Raw genomic sequence first — 16,814 nt, forward strand, 5'->3', positions numbered from 1 at the left:
AAAAAATGATGCTGAAATTCATATGGAGGCACAAGAGACCTCAAATAGCTAAAGCAATCTTGTACAACAAAAACAAAGCCGGAGGCATCACAATACCAGATTTCAGGACATACTACAGGGCAGTTGTTATCAAAACAGCATGGTACTGGTACAGAAACAGATGGATAGACCAATGGAACAGAATTGAAACACCAGAAATCAATCCAAACATCTACAGCCAACTTATATTTGATCAAGGATCTAAAACCAATCCCTGGAGCAAGGACAGTCTATTCAATAAATGGTGCTGGGAAAACTGGATTTCCACGTGCAGAAGCATGAAGCAAGACCCCTACCTTACACCTTACACAAAAATCCACTCAACGTGGATTAAAGACCTAAATCTACATCCTGACACCATCAAGTTATTAGAGAACATTGGAGAAACCCTTCAAGATATTGGCACAGGCAAAGAATTTCTGGAAAAGACCCGGGAGGCACAGGCAGTCAAAGCCAAAATCAACTCTTGGGATTGCATCAAATTGAGAAGTTTCTGTACTGCAAAAGAAACAGTCAGGAGAGTGAAGAGACAACTGACAGAATGGGAAAAAATATTTGCAAACTATGCAACAGATAAAGGGTTAATAACCAGAATCTACAAAGAGATCAAGAAACTCCACAAAAACAAATCCAACAACCCACTTAAGAGATGGGCCAAGGACCTCAATAGACATTTTTCAAAAGAGGAAATCCAAATGGCCAACAGGCACATGAAAAAATGTTCAAGGTCACTAGCAATCAGGGAAATGCAAATCAAAAGCACAATGAGGTTTCACCTCACCCCGGTTAGAATGGCTCACATATAGAAATCTACCAACAACAGATACTGGCGAGGATGTGGGGAAAAAGGGACACTAACCCACTGTTGGTGGGAATGCAAACTGGTCAAGCCACTATGGAAGTCAGTCTGCAGATTCCTCAGAAACCTGAATATAACCCTACCGTTCAACCCAGCCATCCCACTCCTTGGAATTTACCCAAAGGAATTTAAATTGGCAAACAAAAAAGCGGTCTGCACCCTAATGTTTATTGCAGCACAATTCACAATAGCCAAGACCTGGAACCAACCTAAATGCCCATCAACGGTAGACTGGATAAAGAAATTATGGGATATGTACTCTTTAGAATACTATACCGCAGTAAGAAACAACGAAATCCAGTCATTTGCAACAAAATGGAGGAATCTGGAACACATCATGCTGAGTGAAGTAAGCCAGTCCCAAAGGGACAAATACCATATGTTCTCCCTGATCGGTGACAACTGACTGAACACCAAAAAGGAAACCTGTTGAAGTGAAATGGACACTATGAGAAACGGTGACTTGATCAGCATAGCCCTGACTGTTAATGAACAACTTAATACATTATCCCTCTTAATATTTTTTTGTCTGTTCTACTTAATATGACTGGTTTAATTCTGTAATTATCACACAGTTATTCTTAAGTGTTGAAAATTAACTGAAATGTGCTTCCTGTTAAACATAAGAGTGGGAATAAGAGAGGGAAGAGATGTATAATTTGGGACATGCTCAAGCTGACTTGCCCCAATTGGTAGAGTTAGAAACATACCAGGGGATTCCAATTCAATCCCATCAAGGTGGCATGTACCAATGCCATCTCACTGTTCCAGGTGATCAATTTCAGTTCACAATTGATCATAATGAAAGGACTAAGAGTCAAAGGGAGCACATAAACAAGTCTAGTACTTGCTAACACTAACCGATAGAATAAATAAAGGGGAGAGTGATCCAACATGGGAAGTGAGATACTCAGCAGACTCATAGAATGGCAGATGTCCTAAATAGCACTCTGGCCTCAGAATCAGCCCTAAATGCATTCTGATCTGGCTGAAAAGCCCATGAGAGTATTTCAGGCATGGAAAGCCAAGACACTCTGGCAAAAAGATCTCTGTGAGTGAGATCCCAGTGGAAAGAACAGGTCTTCAAAGAAGGAGGTACCTTTCTCTGAAGGGAGGAGAGAACCTCCACTTTGACTATGACCTTGTCTAAACAAGATAAGAGTCGGAGAACTCAAGGGGCTTCCATAGCCTTGGAAACTCATGACTGGAGCATAGGGAGATTACTGATGCCATGGACAGGAGTGTCAATTTGTAAAGTCAACAACAGGAGTCACTGTGCACTTACTCCTCATGTAGGATCTCTGTCCTTAATGTGCTGTACATTGAGATTTAATGCTATAACGAGTACTCAAACAATATATTTCACTTTGTGTTTCTATGGGGGTGCAAACTGTTGAAATCTTTACTTAATGCATACTAAACTGATCTTCTGTAAAAAAAAAAAAAAGAAATTATCAATTCCCAACTTGACTCTCACTGGGATTAAACATGACAATAGGTCTGATCTGATTTCATCATCATTTAAAAAAATCATCTATTATTTTTCACTTTATGTTTCTGTGTGGGAGCAAACTGTTGAAATCCTTACTTAATGTATACTAAGCTGATCTTCTGTATATTAAGATAATTGAAAATGAATCTTGATGTGAATGGAAGGGGAGAGGGAGTGGGAAAGGGGAGGGTTGTGGGTGGGAGGGATGGTATGGGGGGAAGCCATTGTAATCCATAAGTCGTACTTTGTAAATTTATATTCATTAAATAAAAGTTAAAAAAAACAAATAAAAAAAGAAATGAATAAATTATTTTATTCTCATTTCATTAGCTATGAAATATGTGACTAATCATGTTGCCATTGGTTGGAGATTTATAATCTCTAAAAGAAAGGCATGATTTTTTTTGGACAAGAATGCAGTTGTTGACATGCTGAGTATCACCTTGACCAAGTCCCTAAACTCCTCCTTCATGTTTTGCTTGGATCTCATCTACATGATTAGGCCTATTATATTTAATACAGCTTCCAGGAATTCTCATAGTATTTAACACCTTATAGCTTTGCAATGTAATTTAGTTATTTATTATGTTTTTTTAATTGTCTTTCTTCTTGCTAAAATATAAACTCAATGAGATTAGAGACCCAGGGCTGTTTTTCACTAATGTAACTCAAGGAGATGTGATAGCAGTTGGGGATATCTGTTTAACAATGGAGAAATGGATTTTAGAATGAGCAAGAGTGCTAAATTTAGATTGCATTTGAGTTTATGATAGTTGTTTGTGATACTTTATGTTTTATGGTGAAACTTGGTTGTGATATTCCATGCTTCAGGTTGAATTTCTAAACAAAAGTTTACTGCAATGGTAAGATTGCAAGAAATACTCATGAATTCAATTTTGCCTAAGTCAAAAAGAGATGAGGATTGTTCTTCACATGACTCTAAAAGCCACATTTTATGTGTCCAGAATTGTGAATATTCTAAGGTTCATAGTTAATTAACCAGAGCCATATTCTTGTCGCCTGTTTTGACAGTACCTGCTACTTCCTGTTAAAATGACTTCAGCTGTTTCTTGAAAGTATCAACAAGAAACTGCTGTGCCTGGCTGTGAAGCCCGACTGATAAATGAATGATGGCTCACATCAGGTGAGGCGCATTCTTCCTTGCACTGTGGACTCTCAGGAGCAGTATTCCTCTTTCCCGGTGCCCCTGGCTGAACTCGGGTAGGGATTCATTTCTGATACTGTCTATTGTGGTGGGTACTTTGTTAGGCAAGTGATTTACATGAGTATGAATTTCAACTCCACAAGTTTAATAGCTCTGAAACCATGAGAAAATTATATAACCTCTTGGAATCTTAATTTTTCACATGCAAAATGGAATAATTTCTTAAAAGGGTAATATTTCATCAGCAAGAAATAGATGAAAAGATATGTAAGTCTGTTCAGAGAAAATAAAATCTAGTCAATGTATAAATGAAAACTTCATTAGTTATACATGGTGCTTAACATTGCATAGTGTACTATTAAAGGACTGGAAAATGGGGAGATGGATATATGCTCCTCAGATATCTGTGGAGGCATTTAATGAGACCTCTTACCATTTAAACTATGGGAAATAAGACACAAAAGGAAACTAGGAACTTGAAATAAAGGCAGCACATATTATTTCTTTAGTACAAAAAAGATTAAAAGACAATATTCAACGAATACAGCAAAAAGAAAGAAAACTAGATGAAACAAAATGATAGAGAACTTTGCATTGCAAAATAGAACGAGATTGTTTTGCTTTGCTTTAGCACTTTCCCTGTAGGCTGCCTTATGCAGGCTCCTGCCGTTGTTTGGTATGGGGTACCACTGCGGACCTTTTGATGATGTGGTATAGCCACGGAGTGTCTCAGTAAGAAGACAGCACATATTTGGTGGGGATAGGGAGAATGTCTAACATCCAATTGCTTTTTGATATAATGTGATTTGTCTTTAAGAAAGGAGAGCAACTCAGCAAGTCAGGGTCCAATTTTGGTTTCCATTTTCTATATGACAACACCAGTGGAAACAGAGCACTCTATTGAAAGGAAACAAATGTTTTGAACAGAGAGAGACACTTGACAATCCAAGGAAGGACAGGATAAGGAAGATGGCAGAGTGTAGGATAAAAGAGACCTGAAGAGCTGAACAGAAGGGTCAAAGAACTTGATATTTTCAAAGTGAAACACAGGGAGGACTTGAGGACCAGGGCATTCTGAAGATGTTTGAAAGATTTCCAGAACTAGACCGTGGAGAAAGTGCCAGCATCCTATGGAGTGTCTTAAATAAATAACTGGAAAGTCCAGCTGAGGTAGGAGAGACACTGCTGTGGCAGCAAGTTTCCAACAAGGCTCTTAGTTTACTTTCTATTTTAGCAAGCCAGGCACTATTCATTCTACTGTTTAAATGGACAAACTGAGTCTTGGATAAGTGTGCTAACTTGCCAAGGTCTATGAGGTGTGATGAAGTTGGGATTTTTTAAAAAATTGTTTGAAAGGCAGATAAATAGAGCTCCCAACCCTGGTCCACTCCCTAAATGCCTGTAATGGCTGGGGCTGGGGGGCACAGTGATGGTCTCACATGTGGGTAGCAGGAACCCAGCTACTTAAGCCATCATGTATGGCTTCCCATGGTCTTAGTTGGTGGGGAGCTGGAACCAGGAGTTGGTGGGGTACATAGTGTCTTAATCATCATCTTACCAGCTAGGTTAAGGCTCCCTGTAGTTTTCAAGTAAGAGATAACTACTTTGAAGAGTTACTTTTTTTTAAAGAATTTATTTATTTATTTGAGAGGCAGAGTTACAGACAGAAAGACAGGGGAGACACAGCGAGAGGTCTTCTATTGGCTGGCTCATTCCCCCTGACGGCTGCAACAGCCAGAGCTGGGCCAATTTGAAGCGAAGAGCCAGAGCCTTCTCCAGGTCTCCTATGTGGGTGAATCTTGCATCAAGCCCCATTTACAAGAGCTCTGGAAGCCAGTTGAGGAATCACACTGACTTTTTCAGTAGAATAAGAAAAGTTGCATTGAAGAAAGCAAGAAGGAAAGAGTTGCCCATGTCACCCGTCTCTCAGCTCCAAGGATTGTGATATGGAGATAGAAGACTCCTGTTTGGGGAAGGGAGAGGGATCTGAATCCCAGTGCCAGTCCCACTTCAATAAATTCAGAGTCAGACTGAGCCCCTTGGCCTCTGCATCAGGCCCCTACCTGCAGATTGAGAGTTGGGAGCCTCCCAGCTAGCCTGCCTTAGACACTCTTATCCCAACCCCTCAGTAGATGGAGCAGATTTCAGCTGCTTCAGAGAGAGCAGCAGAGAGAGCTCAGGACCACACCGTGGTGTGCAGAGGACAGCCCACCTCCTGAAACCTAGCACTGGTCAGACTCTGTCCCCCGTCTGTGCTCACAGATCGAGCTCAGAGACTTGCCTGGCATCAGGCAGAGACCAGGGCTCTGTGGCATCGACCCACTTCAACACATGTCACTGCTGACCTCAGGCAGTAGTGTGTACCCTCAAGATTTCACAAGGCCTAAGGGCTGTGGGGCCCAGGTACAAACTACATAGTACCTGCTTGTGTGGACGAAGAGCTGCCTCTGTCACTCTCCTACAACCGTGGGCAGCTGACAAGGAAAGAGAGGGCTGTTTCTGGGACTCAGCGCCAGGCTCAACATTGAGAAGACTCTACTGGACTCTGTTCCCAGTCTCTGGACCTGCTTCAGTACCAAGTGGTGATCCATGGTCCCACGTGATCAAGTCTCATGCCCCAGTCCACACTGCCAGTGGCTGGGAAGAGAAGCATCAGGCATTGAGCCTAACTTAGCAACAGATAGACCAAGCTCTGGTGACTCAAGCTATGGTGATAAAAATGAGCGGTGGGATCCAGGGGTGATGGACACAGGGCAAGGATTCTGAGCCTGCCACAGGCCCAGGAGGACTCTTGTACAGATGGACTAACCCTTTTTTAGGCACTTCCTCAGTTCATTCTGAACAACACATAAACTGCAGATTTGGGACAAATTTGAACTTGACAGTATTATAGAACTGAATCAGTAAAAAAAAAAAAAAATGAACAGCAGACCTGGGACAAACCATGATTTAGGATGTTATCTAGCATTGAACTAGCAGAAGCATCCATAGGCTCAGAGAAAAGAAACAGCTGCCTAGAATTTGTAGAAGGACAACCACAAATGAAGCCAGATCACTAGAACGAACACTTCACACAGAGATGGCATCACATACAAGGATCAAGAACTTCCAGGGAATCATGACCTCGCCTAAACAGCAAAATAAAAAGCAGAAACCAAACATGTAGGAAGTGAAAATTTCAAATTCTTAGATGAGCTTTCAAAATAGATATTTGAAGGAAATCCAGTGGACTTCAGGAGAACACTGAGAAAATGATGTTTAATATTCTTATAGAGAGAATGGATAGGGAAAAGTAATTAAAATCAAACAATTTCAACTGAAAGGTACACAAAGCAAAATGTAAACTGTATTAGAAGTATCAACAGCAGAATAGGTGAAATGGAAGAATCCATAAGCTTGAAGACAGGCTATTTGGAAGAACACAATTGGAAGGAGAAGAAAGAAAAAGAATCAAGAAGCATGAAGAAAGATTACAGAAACTTTGAGACAACATGTGCCGATGGCAGCAGACAGACAGACATACAGACATCCACACACATCCACAGATAGCTGGATACAACCACACATCCGTACCTAGGCAACCACATTCATGGCCACATCCATCTACAGGCAACCATGCCCAGCCGTGCCTCCAGTTGCTTATATGGGTTTACAGACACAAGTGGTCCAGAGCCAAGCCATTACCTAACAGGCTTATGGGCAGCTAGACAAGCAGGAGGACGTGTTGGTTACCATGACACCTGTTACCACAGACAGAGATATGGGAGCGCAGAGATAGGGGGGCATGTGCAAAAGGTGTGGGAACTTGGTAAACATCATCTTCCCAACTTCATCTCCCCAAAACTAAGAGATAACAGAGAACTCCCCAAACCCAGAAAGAGATACAGCTATCCTGGTACATAAAAGCTAAAGGTCACCAGTCAGATTCAACTTACAAAATTAACTGCAAGAAATAGTATAATTAAGCTCTTCAAAGTTAGAGATTTTCAAAGCTGCAAGAGAAAGGAAGAAAAAACACGTAAAGAGCTGTCATTTCATCTGACTGCAGAGTTCTCAGCAGAAATCTTACAGGACAGGAGGGAGTGGGGTGAGACTTTTATAATAAGGAGGGAAAAAAATTTCCAAATAGGAATACTATATCCAGTAAAGCTATCCTTCAGATATGAGGCAGAGATATGGCATTTCCAGACAAACAAAAGCTGAGAATATTTATTACCACCAGACCTGTATTACAAGACATGCTGAAGGGATTTTCTCAAACTGAAATGGAGGCTAATGAGTAAAAATAAAATATTAGATAGAAATCTCACTGGCAAGAGAGCTGGTGTAGGGTGTACTGGTAAAGCTGCTGCCTATGACGCTGACATCCCATGTGGGTGCTGGTTTGAGTCCCAGCTGCTTCACTTCTGATTCAACTCCCTGCTAATGGCCTGGGAAAGCAGCAGAAGGTGGCCCAAGTGCTTGGGCCCCTGCCACTCACATGGAAAACTCAAATGAAATTCCTGGCTTCTGGTTTCAGCCGTTGCAACCATTTGGAGAGTGAACAAGCTGTGGAAGATTTCTGTTTGTCTTCTCTCTGTAACTCTTTCAAATAAATTAAATCTTAAAAAAAGGATAACTATAGTAACTATACAAATTAGGAATGCTCTTATATTATAAACATAGTACATTAACCACTCACATATTTAGTACAAAGACTAAACAAATCATAATTTCTACATTAAAATGTCAACACAGGAATATGGAAAGAGGTAAAATGTGACATCAAAAATTCAATATGTGAGCCGGCGCCGCGGCTCACTAGGCTAATCCTCTGCCTTGTGGCACCGGCACACCGGGTTCTAGTCCCGGTCGGGGCGCCGGATTCTGTCCCGGTTGCCCCTCTTCCAGGCCAGCTCTCTGCTGTGGCCAGGGAGGGCAGTGGAGGATGGCCCAAGTGCTTGGGCCCTGCACCCCATGGGAGACCAGGAGAAGTACCTGGTTCCTGCCTTCGGATCAGTGCGGTGCGCCGGCTGCAGCGCGCCGGCCACGGCGGCCATTGGAGGGTGAACCAACGGCAAAGGAAGACCTTTCTCTCTCTCTCTCTCTCACTGTCCACTCTGCCTGTCAAAAAAAAAAAAAAAAAAAAAAATCCTGGCTTCTGGCTTCAGCCATTGCAACCATTTAGAGAGTGAACAAGCTGTGGAAGATTTCTGTTTGAGTCTTCTCTCTGTAACTCTGTCTTTCAAATAAATTAAATTTTAAAAAAAGAGTAACTATAGTAACTATCCAAATTAAGAATGCTCTTATATTATAAACATAGTACATTAACCACTCACATATTTAGTACAAAGACTAAACAAATCATAATTTCGACATTAAAATGTCAACACAGGAATATGGAGAGAGGTAAAATGTGACATCAAAAATTCATTATGTGGGGTGGAATGGAGCCCAAGTGTAGAGGCCTTTAGCATTTTTTCTTATCTCCTTGATTTTTGTTTGTCTCTTTACCTATCTCTATGATAGTCCATGTTATATTGTTAATAATTTCCAATAGCTTGTTACAATCGAAAAAAATTTTGGTAAGCCATAGGGTAACCACAAAGCAAAATTCTACAGTGTGTTACCAAAAATAATGAGCAATGAATCAAAGTAGATTACTAGAGAAAATCACCTAACCACAAATTAAGATTGTAAGAGAGAAAGAAGAAAGTAACTAAATGAAAACACAAAACAAGTGTCAAACAGTAGTAGTTAGACCTTTCCTATTAATCATGACCTTAATGTAAATTTTCTAAATTCTCCAACTGAATGTAACCAAATGGATTAAACCCAACTGTGGGGCCAGTGCTGTGCATGGGCGGGCGGGCTCTGTTTAGATTTGGTTGAGCTGCTCCTGGGGGAAGGGATGGGTGAGGGAATGATGGCACGGCTGTGGAAGAGCTGCAGGTGGCCGGCAGGGTTCTGACACAAGTGGTGGGACATGCCTACTGAGTGGTCCTGGACTTTGGGCACGGGTCCCACACCAAGAGCTTGACCGACCTGGACAGGAAAGAAGGCCTCCTCCTCCACCCAGAACACGGAGATCCAGAGGAGGCAGAAAGGGCTGGGCTCGCATGGTTGAAAGTTAGGCCAAGAGCTAACCCTCATGGTCAGGGCTGGGCGAGAGACCCCCATTGCAGCTACAGGAATGCGACCTCGGTCCGGGGCCCGGATCGGAAGCACGAGGGGCCGCAGAGCCCGAGCTGCACTGCCCTTCAGGAAATGCGGGGCTGAATGGCACCTGCCCACTTCTGGGATACCAGAGAGCAAGACAAGGCCTTACAACCCGGGGGTGGGGAGGGGAGCTGGCACCACTGCAAATGGGCAGCCAGGAGGGAACAGAGAGAGCTAGGCTGGGGACAGGCCCGGGGAAGGACCCCCGCCAAAGAAACACGAGGGCGGGGATGTGTGTGTGGCTCTGCCCGGCCTCTGTGCCAGCCCCCACAGAGCTAGTCCCGGTCTAGTCCCGGTCGGGGTGCCGGATTCTGTCCCAGTTGCCCCCTTCCAGGCCAGCTCTCTGCTGTGGCCTGGGAGTGCAGTGGAGGATGGCCCAAGTGCTAGGGCCCTGCACCCCATGGGAGAAGCACCTGGCTCCTGGCTTCGGATTGGCGCAGCGGCCATTTGGGGGGTGAACCAACAGAAGGAAGACCTTTCTCTCTGTCTCTCTCTAACTGCCGGTAAAAAAAAAAAAAAAAGAAAGAGAGAGAGAAAGAGAGAGAAAAAGAGAGAGAGAGAGAAAGAGAGAGAAAGAGAGAGAGAGAACGAGAGAAAGAAAGAAAGAAAGAGAAAGAAAGAAGAAAGAAACCTAAAAAATAAGGGTCAAGAGAACGGAGATCGCTCTGCGTCCTCTTCTGGGGTGGGCAGAGGATCACCATCCCCTGCAAGGTCGAGACCCGGCGAGGTGTGAGGAAGATGGGCGGTGCAGAGAGGGCTCGCGCCAGGCCCTCGGCTGCAGCCACGACACCTGAGGGCGGCAGGGTTCTGGATTCGGGGTCATCTTGTTGTGTGCAGCAGCTGGCGTCCGGGAGGTGTGCGCCCGAGGCGGCCTCTGCCCTCCCTCCGTCCGTCCCTTCTTGGCGCTGAGGGGCAGCCGTCATTAGGCGGCAACGGAGCCTGCAGGGCTTCAGCCTGTGGAGCCCGGCGGCTCCTGAGGTGACGCCAAGGAGACCAGCTAGGTCAGAGTCTTGATCTTTCCGTTATTTCCAGGGCGAGGAGCTCCAGTTTCGGCTCCGTCTGTCAGGCTGCTGTGGCCGAGGCACCTGCTGGGCTGGCCTTGGCCGGGAAGCTACAGGGCCCCTGCGGCTGCCCGAGGCGGGTGTAGTCGTCGTCCGCGCCCCGCAGCCCCTCGCAGATGCGGGTCAGGGTCAGCAACTCCGTGCCGGTCATGCTGTCAAACCAGGGCGGCCCGGGCACCGCGTTCTCCGGGTGGAAGGTGTAGGACTGGCGCCCGGAACACCCCACCGCGGTCCCGCAGGCCCGCCGGTCACAGCGTCGGCGTCCTTGGCCAGCTTGGCCGGAAGAGAACACATCCCAAGGGCGCCCCCAGTCGTCTCGGGAGCTCATCCAGGAAGGCCATGGATCACGTGCACCTGGTGAGCCGGCGCCTCCATCCCTGCAGGCGTTGGTGGTGGGCTTAAAGGAGCTATGCGCAAGGGTTTCCTCTAGGTCAGTGACCACACATTTCCTGCCTTGGTCTTCGGTCGCTTCCAGGGCCAGGCAGATCCCTGGGATCTGGTAAACTGGTATGGAGAAAAGCCGACTCAGCAATGGGGTTGGCTTCCTGCTTGTAGGCGGTGGGCTCAGTGGAGGGGCTGCACTGGCCAGCATGCTGGGCGCCTTGAAGATGTTACGTCCACGAGGCCTCTTAGGAGACGACTTGGAGACCGCACTTTGCTTGGTGAGCTCTGGGGCGTCGTCCTGGGTGATATCCTGGGTGATGATGGAGCCGTGTTCCATCTAAGAATCCCACGGACCCTGGGCTGGCTAGGTGGGAGGACCGGCGGGCGCGCGGGCTTGGCTAGGGATGTGGGCGGGGGGCTCCTGACACTGTGACCCCTGCTCTGTTTCTTCCCCAGGGCCTGTACGGAGGGCGGGTGGCCCCGGGAAACAGCTCCCCCCTAGTGCCCTTGGCCTTGATCCCCTGGTGGTAGCTCTGGGCACCTCAGTGTGGGTCTACAATTTTTAAGTTTTTTTTTTTATAATATCCAATATCTATAAGGTATGATGGCCCACAGAATATTATAATAATGGTTTGATTATAGTACCGTTTCTTCAGAAGCTCAAATCTTTTAGCAGGAGTTCTTGTATTTACCTTTTAAGATGCTGCAAATGGCTCCAAGCTGGTGTTTGGGCACTAGGGTGTCACCCTGACTGGTTAAAGCAGGAACTAGATGTGTGACTGCCAGAAGTCCTTGAAATGTCACATTCCGTACTCCAAATTAGAGTTAAAACTGAGAAACTAAAGCTCAGACAGCAAAGACCTCCTCCATGTCACATACTGATTGACTAAGGGCCAACATTTACTTTTCCTGCTATATAAGTTAAACTTATGACTGCTTTATAGTTTATTTGAAGTTAATTTTTCTATTTTTTACACTAAAATACCTCAGTGGTATATTATATAACTTAATAAGCTTAATTTTGGCCTTCCCAAGTGCTTTTGGGAAATCAGTGACCTGAAAAATTTTATAAACTACGTTTATGAAGTGCATTGGCTAGGTATATAAAAACCAGTTCATCTGAATATTTTATTAACGTCAATGCTTTTTGACTTTTGTCTCTCCTATTTGGTCAAGCAAATCAACTTATATGGATGCATGAGCATTTGTTCATTCATTTAGTCGTTTGTCCATTCAACAAATACGTACTGAATGCCTCCCGTGTGCTGGACGTTGTTCTGAGGCGTGGAGGGGCTTAGTGATGAGGGATAACTTTCATTGCATGCATACTATATGTGAGATACCTGGCTGAATGTGTCACTTTAGTTATTTATCCTTCAAAATAAATCTATGAGGTAGGTACTATTTTCTATATTTTTTGTCAGCATAGGGAGAGTTAGAGGTTGTGTCGAAATAGGAAATGTTATATCCAATTATCTCTGCCTTTAAGCTTCTGATCTTCATAATGGACAATTCTTGGTTGCTTTCCCAGCGTCTACCCCTTCCTCGCATTAGCCAGCATCTCCAGATATCCGTGTGGTTAGGGCAATCACACAATCTAGCTGTGAAGATTAATGTATTCTCTTTCTTTGACCAGTTTCCAAGCACATAACCCAAGTCAGTTCAGAGTGGCTCTAGAAATTCCTGAAATATTGGGCAAATGATTCTTTCATTCTGAGCATGAACCATGACAGTCGATAGCCAAGGATAAAACCCTTGCTCTTGGATAGAGCAGAGCAAAAATAAACTAGATGTTGGTGACATGACTGGAAACTAGTTCATGATGTTGTCATAGGTTCAGTCCTCATCTGAATTAAGCTTCATTGCTGGAAGTTTTAGTTATGACCTGAAGTCCACTTTATTGTGTTAGCCAATTTTAATGAGGTCTAATGCTACTGAAAGCAAAGGCATTATAATTGATTATCTTCAAACTCTATGTTATCCTGCCTTAGTTATAAGTAGGCCCTTGCATATTATATTGCCTCAACCTTAACCAGCCTGAATGGTTCATTTCTCATAGAGCTGATAGTTCCTTGAAGGAAAACTTAACAAAGAAGAAAAAAAAATACTGGGATTAGGCAAGGGCAAGATAATAAATAGAGCAGCACAAATACATGGGTCTCCACGTGGGGATGGAATGAGGTAGCCACAAGGAGGTGACAAGAATAGCAAACCACAGGTTTTGCACACCTCCAGTTTTTGTCATCATCTATTTCTTTGTTTCGTTCTCTTGTCATTTTTATTGAAAGTTTCAAAGTGTGACATTTAATTTGAGTAAAAGTTTCTAGGAGTCAAACTTTCCTAGTCTTCCAGGGTTTAAAGCTTTCTTGTTCCATCCCCGTGGAAGGAGCCCTTTACTCAACTACCACATGCAATGCATTTAAAATAATAAACACACACAGAACTTTAGTTTTGCTAAGAGATAAACTGGGGGACTTCTCATTTTGGAAGCTCCTGGGAAGTGAAGCCTTTATGATGTGTAAGGAGACAGTAAAAATATCCAGTAGCTTTCACCACAGCTAACACCACATTCTGGAGGTGCTCAGGTTATTCATGTTTTTTTCCAATTAATTCCATAATTTTTACTCTTTTAACCTTCCTTCTACATTCTTTTCCGTTATAAGAGGTAAACACAGGAAATCAAGACCCCTAAACTTGCCCATCTTTTAAAGTAACCTCAATCACTTACTATATTGAAGCGTTTTGTCCTCCAGTCTCTATCTAAGCACTATTAATGTATTAATTCATACTAATCTACATGGTTCATTACCATTAGCCTCACATTATAAATAAAAATGTAAAGCATTACATCCTCCTGCTTTGCAGTTGTGGGGTCCAGGCGTTGAACTCAGAAACTAGCTCCAGAGTTTGCTTCCCTGACAAAATCCTTGTGCCTTTGTGCAGATGCCCTGTACCTAGCTTTGAATTGTTCTTTTCTACTTTAAACAAGTCAGCAAACTTGATGTCTTTGTTTTCAGTCCATGTTCACAAGAATTTGCATCAGCTTGTGGTGCTCTTTTAGTATGATACTCTGATATCATGTACCACTTATTTTTCCTTTAATTCCATTCATATTTTTAAAATGACAGCTGCTGGTGCCACAAAGTAAAAAGTTAATCCTAGTAACCATAGTCTATGAATGTTCAGTTCCTGGAAATCCTACATACGAGAGCAGTGTTCTTTGGAGTAGAGGTGTTCATTCCCTTCCTATTGGCATTTTTTTTTAAGATTTTATTTATTTATTTGAGAGGTAGAGTTACAGACAGTGAGAGGGTGAGACAGAGATACAGGTCTTCCATCCACTGGTTCACTCCCCAAATGGCCGCAACAGCCAGAGCTGCGCCGATCTGAAGCCAGGAGCGAGGAGCTTCTTCCGGGTCTCCAATGTGGGTACAGTCACCCAAGCACTTGGGCCATCTTCTACTGCTTTCCAAGGCCATAGCAGAGAGCTGGATCAGAAAAGGAGCAGTTGGGACTTGAACTGGCACCCATATGGGATGCCAGTGCCGCAAGCAGAGGATTAGCCTACTGCGCCACAGCGCTGCTCCCCTTATTAGCGTGTTCTACTGTTCCATGTTTTGAACCATGAACCCTATCCTCTGACATTAAAAATGTAAAGTCTTTCAGTCCTCTACCTCCTATCTTTTCATTTCTCTATCTCCTACCTCTGTTGTGTAGAAATTCTGCTGCCACTGCTCTGGCCTCTCTGACATAGGAAAAGGGAAGCACTCACTGCCACACCTGTGGTACGGCATTTATTGAGACTATTCTTGGCATCTGGTGTTGGAACTTAGAAATTCCACTTAAATGGTGATTATATCATGGAATCTCACATTTTCTTTAAGTCTGGGCTCCTGCAGCATGATCCCCAGGGGTGCTTGTTAAACAAGTAATTCATAGGCCTACTGAATTGAAATCTCTTTGGGTGACATCACCAGATCCATATTTTTAAGAAGCTAAATTTGAAATCCAGTGTTCCCATTCCCATTGGGGATGTAAGATGAGCTGAATCCTTCTAGAAGCAGAGTTTTGTGTATTATCCAGAGAATTTATGTGATGAAAGTAACTTAAGATTGGGGTCTTGTTATTTAAAATCCCTCTCTGCCTTAACAGAGGTTGAGTCCCAGTAGCTTTCCCGAGCAAAGTGATGCAGGTGCAAATAATAGTTTTGAAAATAAAGCTGGTGCTGTACTCCTGTTTATCCTTTTTATGTAGGAGATATGGGTGCAGGGAGGGAGGCAAAGACCATTTCAGAAAGCTATCTCCAGGAGCAAAGAGACTGGGTAAGGGGGTCGCTGTGCTATTTGAAGTAGCAAAGCATGAAGCTGCTGGAGACACTGAGAAGACAGATCAAAGGATTTTTCAAGAGACATGCTACCTGCTTTGCTGTTAATAATCCTTTTGGCCCCATTGATATTCATGAAAAGTGTGAAGTCGCCAATGTTTGGAGATATAATCTCTCTCAAGCAAGTTGAAGATGTCATATGGTTTGCCTCCAAGTTGTCAGCGATAAGAATACCGACCACCTGCCTGTGTGGAGACAGCTGCTGCCCGTCTTGTGGGATGATGAGTGTAAAGGCATTATGACGTCTTCTACCTGCTAACCCTCCCAGATCTCCATGCTCTGTGTATTCTTTTTCATGGTTTGGGGTTGCAGGGGTGGAGAGAAGGAAGTAGTGGCCTGGAGTAGAAGGTTTAAGAGGATTGAGATGGAGAGATCTGCATAGAGAAACTGGGATCTGTGGTCAAGATTCTTGCAGGAAGAGGGAGTGTTCATTGTATGTGATAGAAGCACACCCACGATGTCTTAGAGTTTCATATAGATGAAATTAGAGGCATCTCAATTTAGCCTTGGTTTCTGTATAGGGTGACGAGTGTGGGCGTGAAAAAGGGAACCAATAGTACATTGTTCCATTTAGAAATGGGTATAAGCTTCTTCTGGTTCTCCCCTTTGTCCTCAGGACTGTTTCTGCTCAGTGTCTACTGTCTTTTTCTCTTTTCAAATTACCCTGAAAATGTAATGTTCTTGAGCATTCTCCCTTTCACATCTAGCCAGTTCTCAATCAGATCAGTTCTACCTCTTTATTCTCTTGCTACCTTCCTCTTATCTGCAGTCCTGCAGTAGCTAAGTACCTGCTTATCACCCACTTGGATTACCACAATAGCCTCCCAGAAGAGGCCCTTGTCTCCAGTCTTGTCCCCTTTGCTAACTCCTGGATGCTGGGATGCTGTCTGATCACAGCATATGCAATAATCGTTATGTAACTCAATGGCCTTCCCATATATTTCAGGAAATGAACAAACTTCTTAGCATGGCATAAAACCTTTTTCACAGGCCACACTTCTGACCTCCCTAGCACCAATCTGAGCTTTTTTCCAAAATGCGACCCTCTAGCTTTCTACACCTGTGTTGTGTCCTGTTCCCCTCTGAGCCTTTGTGTACTTTCTCCTCTCTGGCTCTAACCCCACCCCCTCTCCCATTCACCAGGCTAATTCCTCAGTCTCAGATTTGGGGGGATTCACTTGCCTTTCTAGAAGAACATTGGGAGATGCTTCTTTTTAAAGGTTTATTTATTT

The 16,814-nt window shown here is 43.8% G+C and overlaps 1 protein-coding gene across 1 annotated transcript; it reads right to left on the reverse strand.

Moving 5' to 3' along the window:
- Positions 1-10,815: 10,815 nt before the first annotated feature.
- Positions 10,816-11,535, reverse strand: LOC149122485 (carboxy-terminal domain RNA polymerase II polypeptide A small phosphatase 2-like). The gene has a single exon (XM_089311986.1). It carries the CDS (start codon positions 11,533-11,535, stop codon positions 10,816-10,818), a length of 720 nt encoding a protein of 239 aa, XP_089168112.1.
- Positions 11,536-16,814: the final 5,279 nt, after the last annotated feature.

Source organism: Oryctolagus cuniculus, chromosome 13 (assembly GCF_051225735.1).
Source record: "Oryctolagus cuniculus isolate XC-2025 breed Fujian yellow rabbit chromosome 13, ASM5122573v1, whole genome shotgun sequence".
In the NCBI taxonomy this organism is placed as follows: Eukaryota; Metazoa; Chordata; class Mammalia; order Lagomorpha; family Leporidae; genus Oryctolagus; species Oryctolagus cuniculus.